This window comes from Glossina fuscipes, unplaced genomic scaffold (genome assembly GCF_014805625.2).
Source record: "Glossina fuscipes isolate IAEA_lab_2018 unplaced genomic scaffold, Yale_Gfus_2 1, whole genome shotgun sequence".
Classification (NCBI taxonomy): domain Eukaryota; kingdom Metazoa; phylum Arthropoda; class Insecta; order Diptera; family Glossinidae; genus Glossina; species Glossina fuscipes.
Genome location: NW_023998415.1, coordinates 17256433 through 17277632, shown reverse-complemented (window position 1 = coordinate 17277632; position 21200 = coordinate 17256433). Strand labels below are relative to the sequence as shown.

The window sequence follows — 21200 nt, the reverse complement described above, 5'->3', positions numbered from 1 at the left end:
AATAATAAAGTCAACGTTTGTTTTTTTCTTTTTTTTTTTTTTTCAAATTATTGACTAAATTGAAATTGAACGTGGATTTGTTTGTAATCAATAATTTAAATATGTAAATGCACTTTTGGTATCTGTTACGAGGAATAATGGGCGTACAAGGGATAGGGTAGCGTAGAACAGCAAAGTCAAGGATAAGCAAACACTTGCACATTTAAAACTAAACGCTATCTTCAATATTTACACTATTTTATCCATGGAAGTCCATTGTACTCTTAGTGTGTATACTCCTTTTTGATTAATTTCGCAATGGTACTGAGCTGCATATTGGTGGTGCCTTCGTATATTGCACCGATCTTTACATCACGATAATATTTTTCTTGTGGGAAGTCACGTGTGAAACCAACGCCACCCATCCAGTCGATACATTTGATAGTAGCGCGTTGAGCCACCTCGGATGCATAATATTTCGCCATAGCAGCCTCCTTTACAAATGGTATGCCATGCTCAACCATACGGGCGGCATTGTAAGTAAGCAAACGAGCTGCTTCTATTTCAGTGGCCACGGCAGCAATTTGATGTTGCATTGATTGAAAATTGTAAACCTCGGTACCGAATTGCTTACGATCCATTAAGTAAGGGATCGTGTGATCAAAACAACCCTGAGCCAAACCAATCATTTGGGCAGCAATTCCTACACGGCCCTCGTTTAGAAAACCAGCTGCATATTTATAACCGTGACCAAAGGTGCCTAATAAATTCTCTTCAGGTATACGAACGTCTTCGAAAGTGAGCATACAGGTGCCGGAAGCACGTATACCCAATTTATCTTCAGGTTTGTTAATGGTCAAACCAGGAGTGTTACGTTCTACTAAGAACGTTGTAATACCGCGATAGCCATCCTCAGGTTTAGCATTAGCAAAGACAATAAATAAGCCAGCCAGATCGGAATTAGAGATCCACATTTTCGTGCCATTGATCACATAGTGTTTGCCATCTTTTTTAGCTACAGTCTTTAACGAAAACGCATCCGAACCGGAACCAGGCTCAGTTAAGGCAAAACTGCCAGGCTGAACATATAAGATTATTTAAGTTCTGGCATTAATTCTGGCAATAATTTTCTTACATTATATCATTACTTACATACTCCTGAGCTAATTTTGGTAGATACTTTTCCTTTTGCTCTTTCGTTGCCACTTTCATAATTAATGAATTCACTAAGGTATTGTGAATATCAACTAGAGCGGCTACCGCAGGATCAACTTTCGAAAGTTCTTCCACAGTCAGAATAGTTGTTAGGAAGTTACAAGCACTACCACCCAATTCGGAATCAATTTCAATACCCATTAGACCGTTCTCAAACATCGCCTTAACCACCGACTCCTCAAATTTGTGATTTTCATCCATTTTCTTCACAAATGGCGCTATTTGCTCTTGGGCTAATTTGGCAACTGCAAAATAGAATTATGTCAAAGTTATCATTGATCCAATGCATAAAATTCATAACTTTTTTTTTCATTATTTTCCATCCAAAATGTTTTTCTACTTGATATCTGCCCTTGTTAATGTGCGTCCTATTGCAAATCCTATCCTATTGCAAATATATTCCATCAAAGATATAAACCTTACATGGAATTTTGCTCATAAAAATTATCCGATTATCCAATTTATTCGGTCAAAATATGTAAAAGAACCACGTAAATCATTGAAAATCAGAAAATTATTTTCATTTAAGTGGTTTGATAAAAGTTGAGCCGATCTCGAGTTAAGCGTACATTCGCAAAAACTTAATATATCTTTACCATAAATAATGTAAGATGTTGTTGCTTCTTACGAAAATCGGTGATATATAATATTTAAAAATATTATAAAGAGACCTCCTCCTTCCATGTAGGGATTATTGCAAAAGAAATTCATTGTGCATATGACGACTGAATTTATTATTATTATTATTATCAGATTAGAAATTGAGACAAACACGAAAAGGGGCGAATAATTTTCTTATATTTTCATCTATATTATTATTATTATTATTATTATTATGAAATTAGTCAGAGAAGCATTCATCTAAGACGGTTGGCTATCTAAGGCATTATTAAAAAAAAAAAAAACTCTACCGCACTTGAGATTCGAACCCACGACCATTAAGAGACTCTTTACCTTGTTGGCCGGATCGTTTATGCTTAGTATTTCGTTGAAAATTAACCGCAAATTCATCCTGTAATCTGATATATATGCTATGATAAATTTGAATCATAATGACCTATATCTATTTGGGCTTACTTCCTTATAAGGATGAGCATGAATGTCTAATTTATGGTTTTTTACAATGAAAACAATTGAAGAATTGTATTAAGTCAATTAGGATGAGGTAGGGTAGGGTGATGAATGCGATTACTTGCTCGCCTATAACATTGCAGATTTTTGCATTTATAATGATCTAGAATTAAGCAAGTATATAATATTCTTAAATAAGAATGTAAATAGCAAATGTTAATTTTAGTTTTTTTTGTTTTTTTTTTTACATAAATATAATTCAAATAGAATTTAAAAATAATGAGCATTAAATTACAATTGCTTTAAAAACTATCGAGTCGGCTCTATAATTAAATCAAATAATAATAATCATTAACTAAAAATCATGACCTAGGACAGTTTTGATCACAAAAAATATATAAATGGTAGAAAATAAAAAATAAAAAGTAAAAATAAATAAGTAAATGAATGAAAAGAAACTATTAATTTATCTACGTTTTTAGCGCTTACTATAGCAAACAAATTAAATACTAATTAGCAATATCAATTCTAGAGGGACTATACGCTTCCGATAAGTGCTTACAGTTTATTTTGTCACTTCGTCACAATAGGAAATGTGCAAACATAACAACTAAACATACAATAATACATACATACATACATACATACATATATATAATATCATTAAAACATAGTATAGGATATAACGGATGTCACTATTTCGTTCACTACTTCTGTAACGCAGCTGCTAAGTGTACTCCTCCTTGGTTTCTTTTTGTGCAATGGAAGCTTCATGTTTTTCCTTTCCTTTCTCATTTCAGGCGATAGCAAGTATTCCGTTTTATCTGCTATGGCATTTTAAAGCGCTTTCTGCCTTCAATCGCCTTTTTTTGGTTTCCCCGTGTTAATTAATTAAAAGCAGAGACTTTTCTCTCTTCAAAAATGGAATAAAGTTCTCCAACTGTTCCAGTTACTAAGTCAGGCTATACTTCTATGTCTATAGTTTTTTGCCAATTATTGGGTAGCTTATGGATACCGTTCGGCGGTTTGGAAACTAAATAGCAATCGAATCGATTTTTTGGCAATGCATTAAACATATTATAAGCAAATTGAATACATATCGATCGATAAGTATATATCGGCTAAAGCATAAGCGGACGGTATATGAAACACATTATATTCGTTGCTTGCCATTTAGACTCTTTTGAGAATGAATAGAGATAATCAAGATTTGCTCTTTGACGCTCTCAACTTTTTTTGAGCACAGCACATATTATTCTCATAATTACTGATCGTGTTGTAGGCATGTGCGTGAGCATAGCATAGATCTTCGCATACGTACTTGATCTTGTAATTATAAATTACCTTGCTTGCGGTCAATGTGCGTTTGTTGTGTGCGTAGTTACAACTAATACATGAAAAGATTGAGATTACAAATTTGAGATATGGGAAATGCCGACATCGTCTTTATAAATTTTAATTATTTTAAATGATTTTTATACTCACATAGCGAAGAAGAATTATTATTATTATTATAGCTAATGTTAAATGCAAGCAGCGAAATTCATTGTTTTCGAATTACTTCGACAATACAATTTCAAAAGATTTCTGAAGATCAGGGTAGGGCTTTTAGTCGATATCGGCTTATGCAAGCAATTCTCTGCCTAGTTACTGAAACACTTACCTATTTGATGCTTATAAATTAAATATGAAAATGGAGAGACAGTTGCAATCGGCACAAAAAATGTATATATCATCACGGCAGATATATTAATCTACAAGTTACGAGCAAATATTTACTCATTTAGTTGAATAAGGAAACAAATCTAATCACTGTTAATAGCATATTCCTTAAGATGATTGAGGCAAAATATTCATTCGAAGGCGAATACAACTTTTCTACTTATTCCAATCAATTTTACAGTTACAGGGAATGAGTATAACTGCAAGAGGAATAATATATTTGCAAAATCTTAGCTCTCTTGACGCGCCCTACATCACTCTATGCCAATACAGTTATCCAGCTATTTTTGTGATAATACAACAAAAATTACACTTTCTCTCGATGTACAGGCTTACTATGAAGAAAGACACTAACATTGGAGGACGCGGAAAACGTCAACACACACAACCGTATATTTATTAAAGATATTATTATTAATTTATTATCTGTTCTCGCCATAAAAACTTACAAATTCGATCTTGTTACCATATAAGGACTTGCCCTTCATTGCAACATTCATTATATACGATGAGATCTAACAAATAGACCTATGTCATCTATATGCCCGGCGGTTAAGTTGTTACGACAAAGTGCTACCGAAAACCAATTATCATTACAAACTGTTGAAAATGAAGCAGCAATTTCGCTAAAAATTTTACTATTCATGAGCACCGTTATGCGTTATGGAGTCCTAGTCTATTTGGTTTAGGTTTATTCCAATCAAGTTCTAAATCAATTTATTACTATGAAATAATTTGCACCGTGCATAGATTATTAAATATTAGAACCTGCTTTTCACACATAATGGCTTATTTCGGATGAGAACTCTTACATTGTCGGCGGGATCGTCGATTCAAACAACAGACCTACTTGGTCGAAATTCGATAAGATTGTTGGAACAATTCTCACCATGAACTATTGGAAATTCGTCCAGTAATTATTGTCGACGAATTTTGCAAATTAAGACTTTTTAAAATAAAGGCGTTATATGGGAAGTGGTCGAAAAATGGCCCATCCAAGCCGTCAAACGTTAGTGTACCAAGCATTTAACAGAATATATCAAAAATTATGACCTACAGGTTGAAAATATTACAAGGACAGACAGACAGGCAGAAAGAATTATTTTTTGTACGGCTCTATCTTGAATCCCTTCCCAAACTCAAATCGACCAATGAATGTCCTTCACCCTTAATACGTATATATATAGCGCAATAACACGTCAAAGAATACATTTTTTTTTTCTTACGTTTTCTTTTATGAATTACTTCTATAAAGTGACTATGAACCTAAGCGTAGGAAAAAACCGTATTTAGAAAAGATTTTCTACAAAGCTGTTGGAAAAGAAATCGTATTTTCTGAGAATGCTTGAATATTATCTGACTGAGAAGAAATCTTTTGGCCGCATTCGATCATAATTTTCCGAGGCTATAATAATATTTCTATCTGGCTATCAAGCCAGACACAGTCAGGCTGGCTGGCAGGCAGTCTCGTGACGACGAAAGACGTTTTTGTTGTTTTGTCAACTTTCCAACTAAGGAATTTAGTTTTGTTTACAACTTAAATTCAACTCTCTTAAGAAAGTTAAAGGGAGAGAGAATACCCGGTGGGATGGATATCCACCACCCCCACCCACCCACACACAAGCTTACTAGAACAGTAAAACCCGATTCGCAGGCGTTAAGCATTCAAAAATCCCCCCCGGTTATAGACTGGAGATATTTTGGGGTAGGGTAGGTAACCCACCCCACCCCCCTCCGTCAGTATATAACACCCTTTATTATATCACAAGTTTAACGCCATTTAAATATATGAATAAAGCAAATTTAAATCGCTGACTAGCTTGTGAATTGTGAATGAAAGACAATCTCTTTTTTAAAGAAGAAATCTCGCAGCACACACAATCCCACATACACATTAACATTGTTGTGCTGTATGTACTTTATTTTACTCTTAAAACTCTTATTATAAAAATACAAACTGGCTTTGAACCGCTGTCTCTTAATAAATTTAATAAAAGCAAAGCATACGACACGTGTTAACTCGCAGCACTAGCGCAACACTCTGCAAATGGGCGAATGCTCGAGTATTTATTTCATTTAATAAATTGTAAATACAATGTATTTATTTATTTATTTTTGTATGCCCATTCAAAGAGCGGATATTAGCAAATTGGGGTCAATCACATGCGGAATTATTGAACAACGTGCGTGATCGTGACATTGATTTGAATTGCACAAGTGCGTATGCATGTGCATGCGAAAACTATTATTATTATTTTATTTATTTATTTTTTTCTAATCATTAATACGGTAGCTATGTGCAATTTTTTATACCGATAAACATAAATATTGTTTTGAATGTTCCGAAACTTGTAAAATAATAAAAGATAGCACACTTTTTGACTATAAGTTAGTGTCGTAAAAATTTTCCATTCTACTATCAATCTTTCATAATAATAATATATATATATATATTTATTTATTTTTTTTTTTTCTCCATGCATTCATGCATTCATATGTTTCGCTTTTGCGGACTTACATGAATCATATATATGCATGTGTGACCCAGTCGCGTACTACTCATAGATTTCATTCACATATTTTCTCAGGTGAAAAGTGGAAGAACGCATTAGTTTCAAAATATTTCCCATTATTTGCTTAAATGCATTTGATAGGACTAACCTTGTGAAGCCATTTTTCTTATTCATATGTGAAAGGTGATAGTAGATAGTATATATATAATTTGAGTTAATTCAATCGGTACCCAGAAGAGCCTAAATCACGCATTCTTGGACCAAACAATAGAGTTCTTCAAAAATTTTAATAATATTTACGAATGACTTCGTTTCACGACATCGCAGCGCAAGTGAATAGTGATCAAAGCACATCCTCGAAATATTTAATAAAACTCGTAATTGAGATAAATCATTCAGAATTGATAAACAGCAGAGGCGTCTTCAATCGCGACAATGCTTGAGCATTTATATCTTTAATGACCATTTATCATATTATCTGGACCTTGCGACACCCGACTATCAGTCCCTTTTTCGAGCCTTCATACAGTATCCTATATATATAAATCTGACTTCGAAAGAAATCTATGATTATTATCTGGTGCAACTTTAAGAGTACAATGGTTTTACCAGAAAACTGGTGAAATATTATCGATCAAAAAAAACCAATATTTGGCATAATACGGTTGATTGAAACTATAAGAGAAAAACGACACGCATTTTAAAAGTGATGGTGACGGTGTTTTTGTACGGTAAATAGAGACCGTATAAAAGAAAACGTACAAAAAAAAAAGTCTCAAAAAACTTCACGAGTAGCTATAAAATATAGTTTTCGGAACACGATTAAAAAGTTTTTTTTTATGCGGCGTATTGGGACCGTATAAAAAAAATCTCATCTAGAAAATAACTCAGAATCTAACAAAATAAATAGGAATTGCTTTTTTAAACGAAATCAAGGCACGAGGCTTGGCGGCTACTTGGAATCTCATCAAACCTTTTGGAATCTGATCTAGACAATACAAATGCGAATATATTCTAAAGGGCCGATCGAACTTTGTAAACTTTTTTTTTAGCGATAACTTCGTCAATTTGATTGAAATTTTCATACACGGCATAAAAAAAATTGCATAAAAGAAATTGCGCAAAACCCGATTTGAGTATACTCGCATACATCATATTGACAGCTAAAAAGCTAAAATACTCAACGCAGCGTTTGAGCCAAGTCAAGATATCCAGCACTTGATTTTAGTTATACAAATTGATTTACGACCTTAGATCAGCTAGCCAGCTGAAAATTTGCTACGCTGGGCTTTCCATATATAAATGGATCCGCATACGTATTCTTTGAATATTAAAACTAAAAGGGTGACATTAGCAGGCCTTCTGATGGCGATTGCATTAAAGCAAGCTCGTAGAATTAAAAATTCCATGATTTTTTTTTAATATAATAGAAATTTTGATATGAATTAAAAAAAAACAAGAGTTCTTTAATAATAAAAATTTCAATGGAAAATGGATTTGAGAAAACCGGACATGAAACTCTACGCAATATACGTTTATATACACGTCTAGTATTGGTTTTTATTTTTTTATTTTTTTTTTAGGAAAAACTTTCAACCAAACCATGAGGTTTACGAGACAATAAAAAAGACAACGTATTCAAAATATCGTATTATTGATTGAATAGATCAGCATGCCCTTAACCGCTGAATCCTGATCTTGATAAGATAACAATTGTTCAATTAATACGAAATATTAAAATTAATTTAATTAAAGTGTTTTTCTTCTCATAAAGGTAATGTATAATACATAAAGGGGCGTTCTTTTTTTTCTCTTTCCGTTTGCAGAAGCTTATGTTGAAAAGAAATTCGTATAAATAATTGTAATAATAAATACTTTAATATAATAATAAAAGAAAAAACGCAAATTCGCCAATGGCGTTTCACTATAAATTTTGTTTGTAAAATAAGCAGATTTTTTTTTTTTTTGTTTTTTTCTTTCATCTAAAGTTGCTTCTCCCTCCCAATCAACGTAAATCATGAAATGTTTAACATTCACTAGCCGATCACGCTTGCATACATGTCTACATGCCCACAACACATTCACATAAACAAACACAAACACATACATTCGCGCGCGCACACACACACGCACACACACACACACACCCACATCGATGCGCAGTTAATTATGAAAATGTATTAGCTTAAAAAGATCGAAACGTCAGATGCGAATTTCATGGCCACGTCCATTATTAGGGCTAGTTAGTAATTTTTAAAAAGCTGTCATGTAAAACAACAAAAATATGAAACTAGAATGTTTCCTATATATCTGAAACAAAAAAAAAAAAAAAAAAAAGTCGAGGCGTGAGTATTGTAAGCGATAAAAATGAATTAGTATTTACGTAATATATAAGAACAAGAGCAAAAGACCGGTAATAGCATGTTGCCTGTTAGCGTGTAATAATAAATAATAATGGAAAGCAAGACGAAAAGAAATTAAAAGCAATAACTGGAAACAACCAGACCTTCAAATGGTTCGAGTTATGAACGCTTGCTGACGTTGTGAATCTACTGTTATCTGTTACAATTCTAACATAATAAAAATAAAAACATATAAGAACATATAATACTCAACTCGGAACGAATTTTGGATACCCTAGACTTTCTTTACTATTTACAAATCCAGACCTGGCTTGAACATGAATCAACCGAACCGAATCCAACTGATTTTTTTTTTTTTTTTTTTTTTTGACTGGCTTAGAATTAAACCGAAAGCATATATGGCCAAGCAAAAAAAAAAAAAAAAAAAAAAAAGGAGGCATTTAACACTTATAAACTTAGTAATGTTTATTTGAGAGATATTCCCACACGAATATCAACATGAATACAACTCTATCTGTTGGTATTGATCTTGCGTTGCTTGTGAAAATTGCTTGAACAATTTTAGTAAGACAACTAGCATCCAGGAATCATGAAAAATTTTTATTTTCTAATGTTGGGAGTATCCGTTAATTGATTAAAAGCTCCCTTTGAGGCAAGATATTTATGATAAGTAATTTTGAAAACCGATGGACGAACTAGCATATCTAGATCAACTTTAAATGTATAATGCTACGTGCGGCAAACTGAATGATAAAATTAATATATCACACTTTCATACATCAACTTACTTATCCTTATCTGATGGATATATAAGAAGTCAAAAAAATAATTGAATAAGTACTGAAATTGCTTACCGGTTTCTTTCATCACCTTTTCATCCTCGGTTAAAGAAATCAAAGGAGGGGGCGTGCTGGCGTTGACCGAGGACATTGCACATTGTTGTTGTTGACGCAAAGCGTTAAAGATCTATTCAAAATAGATAGTTCATTATGAAAATAGCTTACTTAGCTCATATATATACATATACAGATATATACAAATATATGTATGCATCCACATGTTCACTTACAAAACGTTTTGGTAATTTTCTTAAAGCATTCATTTTATACTAAATATATATATATATATATGTACGTATAGATGTATATGATAGTTTAAATTAATTCTATTACAATAAACCACAGCACAAATCACCAGCACACTATAGTGTATAGTGTACACGTCAATCTATAATTTCTGACTGCGAGCTAACGTTGATAGATTCAGGCAAGATCCCTTTAAACAAACCTGTTTTGCCTTTTTCTCTTTCATAGAAATAAGATAGAGAGTGAGGAAAAAGAGCGACGATTATATAGGAAGCTTATGGGCTACAGTTGTCTTCTTATTGAATACGATTATATAATTATATTAGATTTTTGAATATATATTACAATAAATGTGCATAAATATGTGAGTATATAAAGATATATATATATATATATATATATATAAATTATAGTGGCAGCAATTGGAAACTCTATATATATATGCAAGCATGCATATAATAGGTTGGAGGAAAAGTTCTATCGTATTTTAAATAGGCAGGTAATTTTTCTTGTAAATAAAAAAAACACCTGGCTAGTGAGTCCTTCAGATTTTTTTTTTTTTTTTTTTTTGTTTTTTTGAGCCGCTGTATAATATAAAAGGAGTCTTTTTTTTACCGTTCATCGTTTACTTGTAATATTTAAAGTGAAAAACGTGTCAGTAGATAAAGTGCATTTATGACACTGCATTTTGTATGAATTCCAAAATGAAGTAACGCATCGGCGGCATGTAAAAATTTATTTGCGGTATTTGGAAAAGATATTGTAAATGTTCGTACTTGTCAAAAATGATTTAGCAAATTTCGTTCCGGGGTCTGAGCCTAATAATCCACATTTAACAAGTAGAGAAATCGCAGAAGAGTTAGGCATTCATCATACAACTGTTGGAGATCACATTAAATCTCTTGCGTTTGTGTTAAAGCAAAGTACATGAATAAAATATGACAGAACTTTCCCTCCAACCTATTGTCTTTGATCTCAACGAAAAATATCATGAATTTGAGTTATTAAGCAAAATTTATACTCTCTTGTTATAAAATTAGATCTGCTCAACGGCAATGGCCGACAGTTGTATACCCTCATCTCGCTTTCAATTTGAATTGACTTCGTCATGCAATAGCTCAATGAACACGTTCGCTTCTTCAAGTCATTTCTTATCGAAGGACGAAAACGTAGACATTGCATTATGATCGCTTTTCTATCTATCTTAAAATACATGTAATTTTATATATATGTTAGACACTTCTCTCAAAAAGATTTTTACATTTTTTTTTTGCTCTTAATTTCGAACTAAAATCAAAACTTTTTTTATCCCTCATTTCTCTTACAGCTAGGGAAACGAAAAGCACTAATACTTGTAACGCTTAGATGAGCACAATCTTTCCGCTCACGAAATTACACGCGAAATCGAAACATTCGATTCGGTCGATTGTTATACCCCCCGATCGACGATGCGGAATATGCATCAAACGATTAGAGCCACCAACGCATTCTGGCTTATTCTCTAAAGAGCGCATTGTTTATACAAATATGGTATGGCGGGGTATATTCCTTTTGTCAAAACGTTTGCAATGCACACAACAAAGCATCAGAGACCCCACCAAGTATATAGATTCTTGATCAGCATCAAATACTAAATCAATTTAAGCATGTCCGTCTGTCCGTTCGAGCGCATTCGACATTCCATAACCATTCCATAATGATTCAACGTGAAACCTATATCTGGCATAAATTGAGAATCATTGAGAAAGAACCCATGGTAACAAACTACGATAAATGCCCTTGAAATTCGATTTTAGAATTTCACACGCCAAACCTGGAAGTTACAAATATGTGTATGATAATAATAATAAAATTAACTTTTATAGTATTCAGCTGCTTAGTTAGCATATACAAGTTGAAGTAAACTTAACGACAACGTTTTCCGTTCGAAGCATTTTGAATTAAAATTAAAAATTGCTTCGCTTGCTACATTTTTTTTTTCTTCTTAATTTCAAATCGAAATGTTACATAAAGAATAACATAAGCATGGTTATGAATAGCTTTATTAACATTTATTAACAATTATTACTTGGTTTCATAGTTTTATCTATAGGACTCCGTTAAGCTATTTATAATTTTGTACAAGCGTTCCTCGTCCAGTACGGTACTTATCAGACACTGTTTCGATGCAACAGGTTATGAAATTTGCAATTACTATAAAATGGTTTGAATATAACACAATTTAAAAAAAAATTGAATATATATTCCGCTGGATTTTCTTTTCCCGTTGCCCGACGCGTTCATCGTTTATCGTTGATAAGAGCAGTTCCAACAAACTTTGACAAAAAAAAATAACAAAGATATAATTTTTGATAAAAATTAATTTTATAATCATCGCCATTAATATTTTTTATACCTACCACCGAAGGTTGGGGGTATAATTATTTTGTTTTATTTTTCACCAGTGACCCGATAATGTATATATATATTTTTTTGATAAGCGGAAAATTCTGAATTGATTGAATCATGCCTGTCCGTCGGTTTGTCTGTGTGGTGTTTGTTGTTGGCACTCTCCTCGTCGCAAAAACGAAGACATCGACTTCACAAGTGCTAGAAGAAACATTGAAAGTTTTTTGCACGCAGGTTGGTATTGAAAATGGTCCAAATAGGTCAGAGCAGAAGCCCGCAGTAGGGTGTAAGCTGAACGCAACCCTGTTTTTCTTAACAAAAATTTGTGCGTTTTTGCTCGTTAATCAGAAATTATAGAAGTTAGAATGTTTAGAAGTTTAGATACACTCTACTCTTTATGTCGAAAAATGGAACCAATCGGCTATGCGCACACAAAGTTACAAGTAATTAAATTTTGTGTTTTTCACTTTTTTGAAATTTTATGCTTTTTTATCATAAGGCAAACAAGACAGGCTGTTTAAAACTATTTTCTACGTTCCTTCAATGAAGACAGATTATCTGCTTAAAAATGGATTAATTTTAAAATGAACATGATAGACATGGAAGCCGCCGATTAATTTTTCCTGAATAATGACACCGATATGAGTATCAAATAAAAGAGCTTGGACAATAGAATGCGAAAAGCGTGAGGGTAGCCATACGAGATTCGTCCCCACCAAACATAACTTCATTACTTGTTATTTTTTGCTTTTACCTATAATTTAAAATTTTTTTTTTTTTTTTTTTTTTTTTTTTTTTTTTGCACAAACAGATGATGATTACTTACTTCTTTTATTTTTATATGTACATTTGAAGCGAAATTTCAGTTATCGTAATAAGATTTGCTTTCTATACAACATGGTATATTAAGCCAAGGTTTCAATTTATCTTCATTTAAATAAATAAATTGGAAAAAATTGTATAATCCGCCTTTGATGTAGCACAGCACGTACTATAGGAGGGACACCTGCACAGAAATATTTTTAAATTTTTTTAAGGCGTCCCTAATTGAGCAGCGTAGCCTCATTTTAAGCCTTCATGCAAAGCTTTATTGTAAGCAATTGAAAAATAAAAGAACTAAGACAATTGTTACGTCGATTCCTAAAAGTTTTTTACTCAAATAACAAGTGCTTCGTCAATTTTGACAATAAAGCGAGAATGCTTTTTTGGGCACATATGCCTTGGAAAATCCCAAAGATTATAAATGTAAATGCTGACGTATGCCCCGAGCATTGCATTTGTGAATGTTGGCTTTAACTTACGCGCATTTAAAAAGTTCCCATGTCGCTCAATGTAATGTTGCTGTTCTTTTTTCTTTAGTGATCTTAGAATTGTTTTCGAAAATATTTTTTTAAATGAGATAGAGACTTACGCCATTCTATTGAAGCATGCGGGCCTGACAACTCATTTCCTTAATAAATTGGTATATTAGAAACCCGTCTGTCATGGATTCTACCCTAGACTGGTTACGTGCACATGTTCATTAAAAAAAGGGGGGAAAAAAATATTGGAGCTAAGAAAGTTTTCTTCCTTCAACAGTAGCGATTATCCTACCGCACAACACAAGAATAAGCGAAAGCGAAGCCTGCGCAGCTTTAAAGCCGTAGTCATAACAACCGCGACAAACAGACGAATATATACTGCGATCAATCAAATTGAATTAAATATTCTTGTGGCAATGATTTTATCAGATTTAAATGGGAAGTATTTAAACAATCATTGGATCTCTAAAGGTTACAAGACGAATATTATATCATGCACTTTAACATTGGCGGCAAAGCGTTCGATGCGAAGTTTTAAGTGAGAATACAAATAAAGTTTGTATCAAAATCATTAGTTGCGATAATAAAACGGCACCTACTACCTTTGACTCAATTTACCAACAAAAATGGTATTCAGTCTCTTTCCGCACTTCTGGGAATCATTTACCACACAAGCACATAATTAAATGAATTTCTCAAAGTGCCCGACGCCTATTATAATAGTTTATTATAGCGGGAAAATGATCGCAATTACGTTTACATACTATTCAGGAAATATTTCAGTGATTACGTTTGTAAACGAAAACCATTTTTCATGGAGGATTGCACTAAGTTATTTCATTTTTTATTTCATTTGCCAGCAAATTTCACAAAAGTCTTACCATTTATTTGCCATGTAAATATTAAAGTATACCCGAACAAAGGAACACAACTGGGAGAAAATTGCACAACAATTTTTTTTAACGATAAACAAATCGCCAATAGTGCACTTACTTTTCGTCTAGGGCTGCCTTTTCCTATCCATGGCATTGCTACGACAACACAGAAAACCTTTGTAGGCCAAATGAAGTGTTTATGAACTAAATTTAAAATTGAAATACTCTAATTATTATATGCTTTGCATAAATTCTTCATGGCAAATTATTCTCTTCCAAACAATTACATACTAATCCCGCCAAATAATTACCTTAGTCACTTGAATGATTTATATACGGGAATAAATATTGTATTTTTTTTAATCTCGATCCCATTGTTTGTTTTAATTTTTCCAGTTTTATTTTATAGAAAAAAAAAAAACTTTTGTATATTTCACACCTAGGCTATAAAAGTTTATGCAGTCTCCATTGGCTGGGCAGCTGTTTCTTCTGTATATTTGCCTTTGTCTTTACCCAAAGCCGCCAAACGACCCTTGCCGCGACGTTCTAAGATCGCTTTACGATCCTTATCAAGCTTTAGCTTAACTATCAGGCACTTTGAGGGATGTATACCAACATACACATTCGTGCCGTTTGCGTTCTCTCGCTGAATTTTTTCAATGTAAACTACAAACTTCTTACGGTAGGCTTGTACAACTTTACCAACTTGGTTGCCTTTAAAATGTCCGCGCACCACTTGTACTTCATCGTCTTTACGTATGGGCATGGAACGAACATTATATTTTTGACGCAATTCCTTAGACAAAGGAGCGGACATAAGACGACGGCGTATATGTGAGGGCGCTTGAAAATGATGTTTACGGTTTTTTCTGCGTGAGGAAGAGACAAATTTGTTCAACTTCATATTGTCACCGGTGGTTTAATTGTACTGTAAAAAAATACCAATAAAAATTATGAATACATTTTTACATTATTACATTTTTGAAAATCAATAATTGTTAATGAAAACGTGTAGTAAATTGTTTATACAGATTGCTAGAGTATGCAATTTTTTTTTATTTACACACATTTCCATTGTTGACGTTGTTAAGGGAAATATTAACATATTCTTAGTATAAGTATCTTTCCCGAACGGACTTTCGATATAATTTTAAAAGTTATTTAGCACAAACAACGATGTTTTTTGATTTATTAAATAGAACGATAGAAACTTACACCAAAACAATTGCCGTAAAATCACAAAAAAGAAAGACTTTGACAGCGTAAAGTCGGAAGTAATGAAATATCGAGAACAATATTGCCAGATTAATGTTTTTCTTCCTCTACTATTTTACTATAGAATAGGGATTTTAAAATGGCATTAATATTTTAATACGGCTAAGCAGCCTTGATCGCGTTTTTAGGGGGAAAACACAATGAAATTTAATTAGGAAATTGCCTCATCCCCTTCTGCATATATATTTGCATAAATTACGAATATATTTTTACATTTTATATAACATATAAGTTATATATATATTTGAAATTGTATATATAATTTACACACAAGTATAAAATTCATAAAAAAAAGGGTTACACAGGGCATGCTTTTGTCCAGGCCTGAACAAAGTTAAACATATGGTAATCTATAAACGAACAATCCGCACAAATCGCTGTGCACTGTACACTGGATGTGTTTATATGTGATTAATCATATAGCTTGACGTAAATTATTTGGCTAATGGTTTTAAATTTTTGCATGCGTTGTTTTTGACAGTCGAAACAGCAATGTAGTTATAAAAATAAAATCCAATGCTTATGGCCTTTAAAATAACTATCTGCCTGATATTGTTTGACTATAACCAAAAATAACAAAAAATTAACGAGTAAACTGAGGTGGAGGTAGCTAAAAACTCGGTTGACTATAGATTACAAGATCTCGTTATTCCAAAAAAAAAGACTGAAGATGAGAAATATTTGAAAAAGCACACCTATATACGGTGAACTCCGATGTAAATATAATAAATTTGTTCAGTTTTTGCATTTTAAATGGATGGTTTCCGCTTGTATTTTTCCTTATAACTGAAAATTTGTTCATTGTTTTCATTTATTTATCTAAGAAAACGTATGATATCTTCTATTACAACAATTTTTATGACAATCATTTTTCAAAATGCCCTGCAGCTGAAGGCACTTTTACTACCATAGTTTGTCTATAACCTCCGTCCTCTCTCTGTAAAAAATTACTTTTCAAAAGAAATTATGCACTCCACTAATGTTTATGTAACAAACGCTAACGAAATAACTAGTCTTAGCAAAACATATGAGATATGCGTTCAAGTACTTTCGCGTGGCGCAATCAACGTATTACGATTGATTGTGGCCAACCGTCCATGATGCGTAAACATGCTAAATGTCAAATATAAGATAAACTTTCATTTTGCAATTATGAAGTTGTGAACTGTAAATTGATTTGTAAATGCATTACTTTGCCCATTAAGCCCACAGTGTTGTAAAATTGCGTATAGTAATTTAAAAATAAGCAATAACAAAAACATTTTATAGCACGTGAATAACTTTTAATGAGGGCTTATTTCATTGTTTATTTTGTAATCTTGTATCAACTAAAGACAATATGGATTTAATGGTTAGTACTGGAAGTGATTAGTATCTTTAGGAAATTCAATTCATGTTTTGCCTTAAACTTTTAGCAAAGTGCTTCATTACTGAGTCGGCCAGCAGAAGAATTCGGTAATGACGGTTTAGTAGAAGAAATGTGGGCAGTTAAAGCTATGGATCACGCCGAAATTTATTTCAATGTGAGTAATATAGGAAATGAAAACATTAAGCAATTAAATCACCATTTTTGATGATGTTATTTTCGAAGTTGTTAACCAGTGTTCATCCGTCCTTGTTGCGATTAACTCCTTATGATGATCAAATTCACCAAACTTTTCGTCAGGATTTCCCAGATTTGAAAATTGATTTGCTTACCGACGATATACTAAAATCGACTAAGGCCAAATTATCTTGGCGCCAGTTTGCTGAAAAATTCAATAAACTGGAAGATTACTCGTACGGCACGCTTTTGCGAGCGGACGCTTCCAAAGAATTCTCACCTGAAAACTCGCTGCTAGTGGTGCGCATACAGTTTTTAGCTATAGAAATTGCACGCAATCGTGAGGGCTTAAACGACGAGGTTTATCGTAAATTTCGACCCCCGCCAAAAATTATAACACGGACGACTGCTGTGACAGATTGAAGAGATTATTGGATTCAAATTTGTATAAACCACGAAAAATGCAGGAATAAGCTGCTTATTTTATTTTTTAAATGTAATTTGACGCATTAATAGATCTTATTTTATACGAAATACATTGGATTTTGTTTCATTAGGACAGATTGAATAGATCGCTTCTTATATTCGTCCTTCAGGTTACCAAAACGCATTGTACTGAAATTATACACAATGTGAACGCAATTGCTTTAAAAAAACAAGCCTTGTTTCACATCTTACCCTTCCAAATATACACGTCCCCTAAATGCGACCAGATGTGCTAAATAAGCAGGTGCCGGATATGAAACGGCCCTGTTGCAGCGCGGAAACATGTGACACAAATTGTAGCTGAGCTTTTGCAACAGATCGATGTTAAAGTTAGCGTCATCTTCGATAACATTATATCGCGTAGGTTTAGCTGTGCCTTGCACAGCTTTATGGCTAACCAAAAAAAATTGTTTCTCGTTGGGATGGACAATATATTGATCGACCACAGTGCCTGGCTCGACGTTATTAAAATCCCTATAACCTTGGCTTTGACGAAGTGGGAAAAAGCGAGTATGGTGCCGTTTAACCACGATTAGGCAAGTGATCTTTGGATTACAGCCCTTAATATGAACATAAAAAATTTTGATATTATTGTTGAGGTAGAAAGTCGTAAACAGAAAATAGCAGTCGTACCGCTTGGTCGCAAGCCCGACGTATGCCTCCCAGCTCGTCTTTCTTTATTTTGGGAAACTGGCCGTCTGAAACTCCATCTCGATAATAAATTATATGTGCTGGGTAACGATTTTGATAGCTTTTGTAGACGTTCAAATGATATTCAGTGATGGACTTCATGTCTTCGATCTCCTCAACTGTCGATCTCTGTAAACGGTACTGCATATTGTAACATGCACCATAAGCATCATGAGATGCTGCCACTCCCACCACGCTTGGTATGTGGCGTTGATCAGGTGAGGGATGAGTGACGTCGGCGCCCATAAACATCACATTACTGATGGGTTGTAAAAGCTCTTTTAATCCAGCCTCTTTTTCTTCAGACACCTTGTGATTGGTACCATTTAGTTTCGCATTTACTTTCAGCATTAAGTTGTGAATCACCGATGCGTCTTTAGGGGCACGCAATACAGTTCTTTCTTTGATACATTGAGTCAATATCCCCACTTTAAGTTCTGCATTTTGTTTTACCGAAGAATACGATGTGCCGTAATTTGGTAATACAACAATTACCTAAAATGGGAATGGGTACAATGGAAGGGAAGTTAAAGTCACTTGATATGAACTAGTCTTACCAGAGCATAACCTTCCTTTGCAAGATCTTGTAACACCCAATCAATATTTTGAAAACCTCTTATTTCTCCTTCCTGTGCCAACTTTACATCAACTTGTTGAGCCGTCCTTTGGAACTAAGTGGGAATTATATTGCACAAAGGAGAAAGAGTCCAGAAGAAAGTGCAAATAAATAATAAATTTAAGCTCACCGCCTTTTTAAAATCTTCTAACGAATGCGCGTTAATGGGTCGGCCTTTATTTTCATAAACGATTGCCCATTTGTGTCCTTGGTTAACTTTTGACGTCTCTAAAAATTTTACATCAGCCAGTTGCCAGGCGCCATCGCGTGGACATGCAGTTTTGCCGCCACAATACTCCAATTCTGGAGGTGGCAGCAAGCGAAAATGAACTTTTATAAAATTGCCACCCAGCTGTATGCCGAAGGATCTTATAGTCGAATTTTCGTTGTGACGAAAATGAGCCATTAAATTCATAATTTTGTTTTTTCGTTCGTTTGTAGACGTGGCGGAATATTTAATCATTTTGGAAACTTGCATATTTCCATCCTTGCGCTTTAATCGATAAAGGATGAAAAAAATGACAAAAACTTTTTAAACAAGGAATTTTTGAACTCACGTTTAAAACTTGATCTTCAGCAACGGAACAGAATTCGATTGGAAGGGCAATTTTTCTTGTTGTGCTACCTGTTGTGATGCAATTCAAATAAGGGTATTGTAAGATACAACCTTTCGATGCAAAGTAATCTTTTACGTTCATCTTTGTGCCATCATCTAACGTGAAGAACGTTTTCGCAGGAGCATCTCCAATGTCAATCACTTTTTTTTTTTTGGGTATAGCCCCAAAACTAGCAGGCGGAGCGTATACAATGTCTATGCCTTTTAAAAACTGAAGAATAGTTTTTTTCATACGATAATCTTCAATCGTGCGGTTGGTGTCTATGCCGCACTCTTTCAAGTATTGAATTATAGGTTGAGTTTTGGGAAATGATTTATGCGAAATGTCGACATTGAGTAAGGGTACCTCGCCTAGAATAGCGGCCTGATAAATGCCCGTATACATTTCATAACCATCTCCCAAATCATAAAATTCCGCAGGCTTTCGATAGAAGGATCGACCAACACGAATTCCAAGTGCATGATTGTTGGATGCTAGGACCACTTCTAAAGCCTGTAACGCACGCATGGGCTTATCGAACACCCGATCGTTGTGATAACTGAAAATTAGAAAACAGCAAGTGTTTAGTTAATCTCTTTTCAGTTCCACTGAGAGCACTTACGACCGTAGAGATGCCAGGTCGATTTCAGGTATATCGGTTTCCTTTATTTGGATTGTAAATGATTTTGTTCGACCTCCACTATCCGGCACCTGAAATATTATTATTATACAAAATAGAAAATATCCGTTTATACAGAAGTTTTTCTTCTTACCTCAACTTCATAGTCAAAGGATTTTTTTGGAAGGCGTTTTATTGAATAGCAGCTCTTGGAACCGTCATAAGCCATTACATAGTCCTTAAAATACTGTCTTTGACATTGGTCAAAAACTGGGCGAAGAAACTTTTTGGGACGATCGGGCGTAATGGTCACGTCGTAATGATAAGCAGTGTCGGACATTTTATCAATGTTCATTCTCAAATAATTAACTTCACAAACACCTTGTTTACCAAGGCTTCCCCGTTGAACCCCAGCGCAAGATACGTCCTTATATGGTGGTACAGATTCTACTGAGCAATTAAATAAAAATAAAATTAACAGTGACTCCAAGTGAATGAAAACGAACCTCCACCGGCAGGGAAGCCTGATCCTTGTTGTTGACGTGGCCGCTGTTGTGCGCCAGCAAATTGCTGCTGTCCCGACTGACCCCTTCGGGGTCCCTCTTGGCCGTATGGCTGCTGCTGTTTTTGTTGCTGAGGACCACCCCCATCTCCACCTCCAGCTTGTCGTCTTTGCCCACCACCAGCCTCTTGCCTCTGTCCCCAGCCTCCACCCTGTTTTGGTGGTTGTTGTTGTTGGCCTCCAAATTGTTGTCTATTCTGGCCTGCCCGTGCGCCTTGCTGCCCTCCATCAGATTGTTGTTGGTTCGCTTGGCTTCCCTCCTGCCTGGCTGGTTGTTGTTGCTGACTACTTCTACCAGCGC

At 34.1% G+C, this 21200-nt stretch overlaps 4 protein-coding genes across 6 annotated transcripts in view; 1 reads left to right on the top strand and 3 right to left on the bottom strand.

Moving 5' to 3' along the window:
* Window positions 1-241: 241 nt before the first annotated feature.
* On the bottom strand, window positions 242-10112 carry LOC119631407 (short/branched chain specific acyl-CoA dehydrogenase, mitochondrial). Its single transcript, XM_038023575.1, has 4 exons — window positions 9933-10112; window positions 9718-9829; window positions 1132-1439; window positions 242-1058 (listed from the first exon to the last, which is right to left on the bottom strand). Exons 1-4 carry the CDS (start codon window positions 9963-9965, stop codon window positions 264-266), a joined length of 1248 nt encoding a protein of 415 aa, XP_037879503.1. The 5' UTR covers window positions 9966-10112; the 3' UTR covers window positions 242-263.
* Window positions 10113-14891: 4779 nt separating this feature from the next.
* LOC119631603 (60S ribosomal protein L26) lies at window positions 14892-15812 on the bottom strand. The gene is made up of 2 exons (XM_038023964.1): window positions 15728-15812; window positions 14892-15440 (listed from the first exon to the last, which is right to left on the bottom strand). Exon 2 carries the CDS (start codon window positions 15414-15416, stop codon window positions 14967-14969), a length of 450 nt encoding a protein of 149 aa, XP_037879892.1. The 5' UTR covers window positions 15417-15440; window positions 15728-15812; the 3' UTR covers window positions 14892-14966.
* A 1124-nt stretch (window positions 15813-16936) lies between these two features.
* On the top strand, window positions 16937-17870 carry LOC119645284 (protein PBDC1). The gene is made up of 3 exons (XM_038045408.1): window positions 16937-17138; window positions 17203-17310; window positions 17379-17870. Exons 1-3 carry the CDS (start codon window positions 17127-17129, stop codon window positions 17751-17753), a joined length of 495 nt encoding a protein of 164 aa, XP_037901336.1. The 5' UTR covers window positions 16937-17126; the 3' UTR covers window positions 17754-17870.
* The window catches only part of LOC119645283 (protein argonaute-2-like), a 4715-nt gene continuing 1281 nt past the window's right edge, over window positions 17767-21200 (bottom strand). The window contains exons 4-12 of one of the 3 annotated variants that reach the window (XM_038045406.1): window positions 20844-21188; window positions 20492-20787; window positions 20341-20429; window positions 19680-20277; window positions 19253-19615; window positions 19064-19177; window positions 18450-19001; window positions 18009-18376; window positions 17767-17945 (exon numbers count right to left, since the gene is read on the bottom strand). In XM_038045406.1, coding sequence (XP_037901334.1) covers window positions 17855-17945; window positions 18009-18376; window positions 18450-19001; window positions 19064-19177; window positions 19253-19615; window positions 19680-20277; window positions 20341-20429; window positions 20492-20787; window positions 20844-21188 — 2816 coding nt within the window. In that variant the 3' untranslated portion in view covers window positions 17767-17854. Of the gene's footprint in view, window positions 17946-18008; window positions 18377-18449; window positions 19002-19063; window positions 19178-19252; window positions 19616-19679; window positions 20278-20340; window positions 20430-20491; window positions 20788-20843; window positions 21195-21200 lie in introns of all 3 variants that reach the window. The other 2 variants (XM_038045405.1, XM_038045407.1) reach the window with 2 other exon arrangements.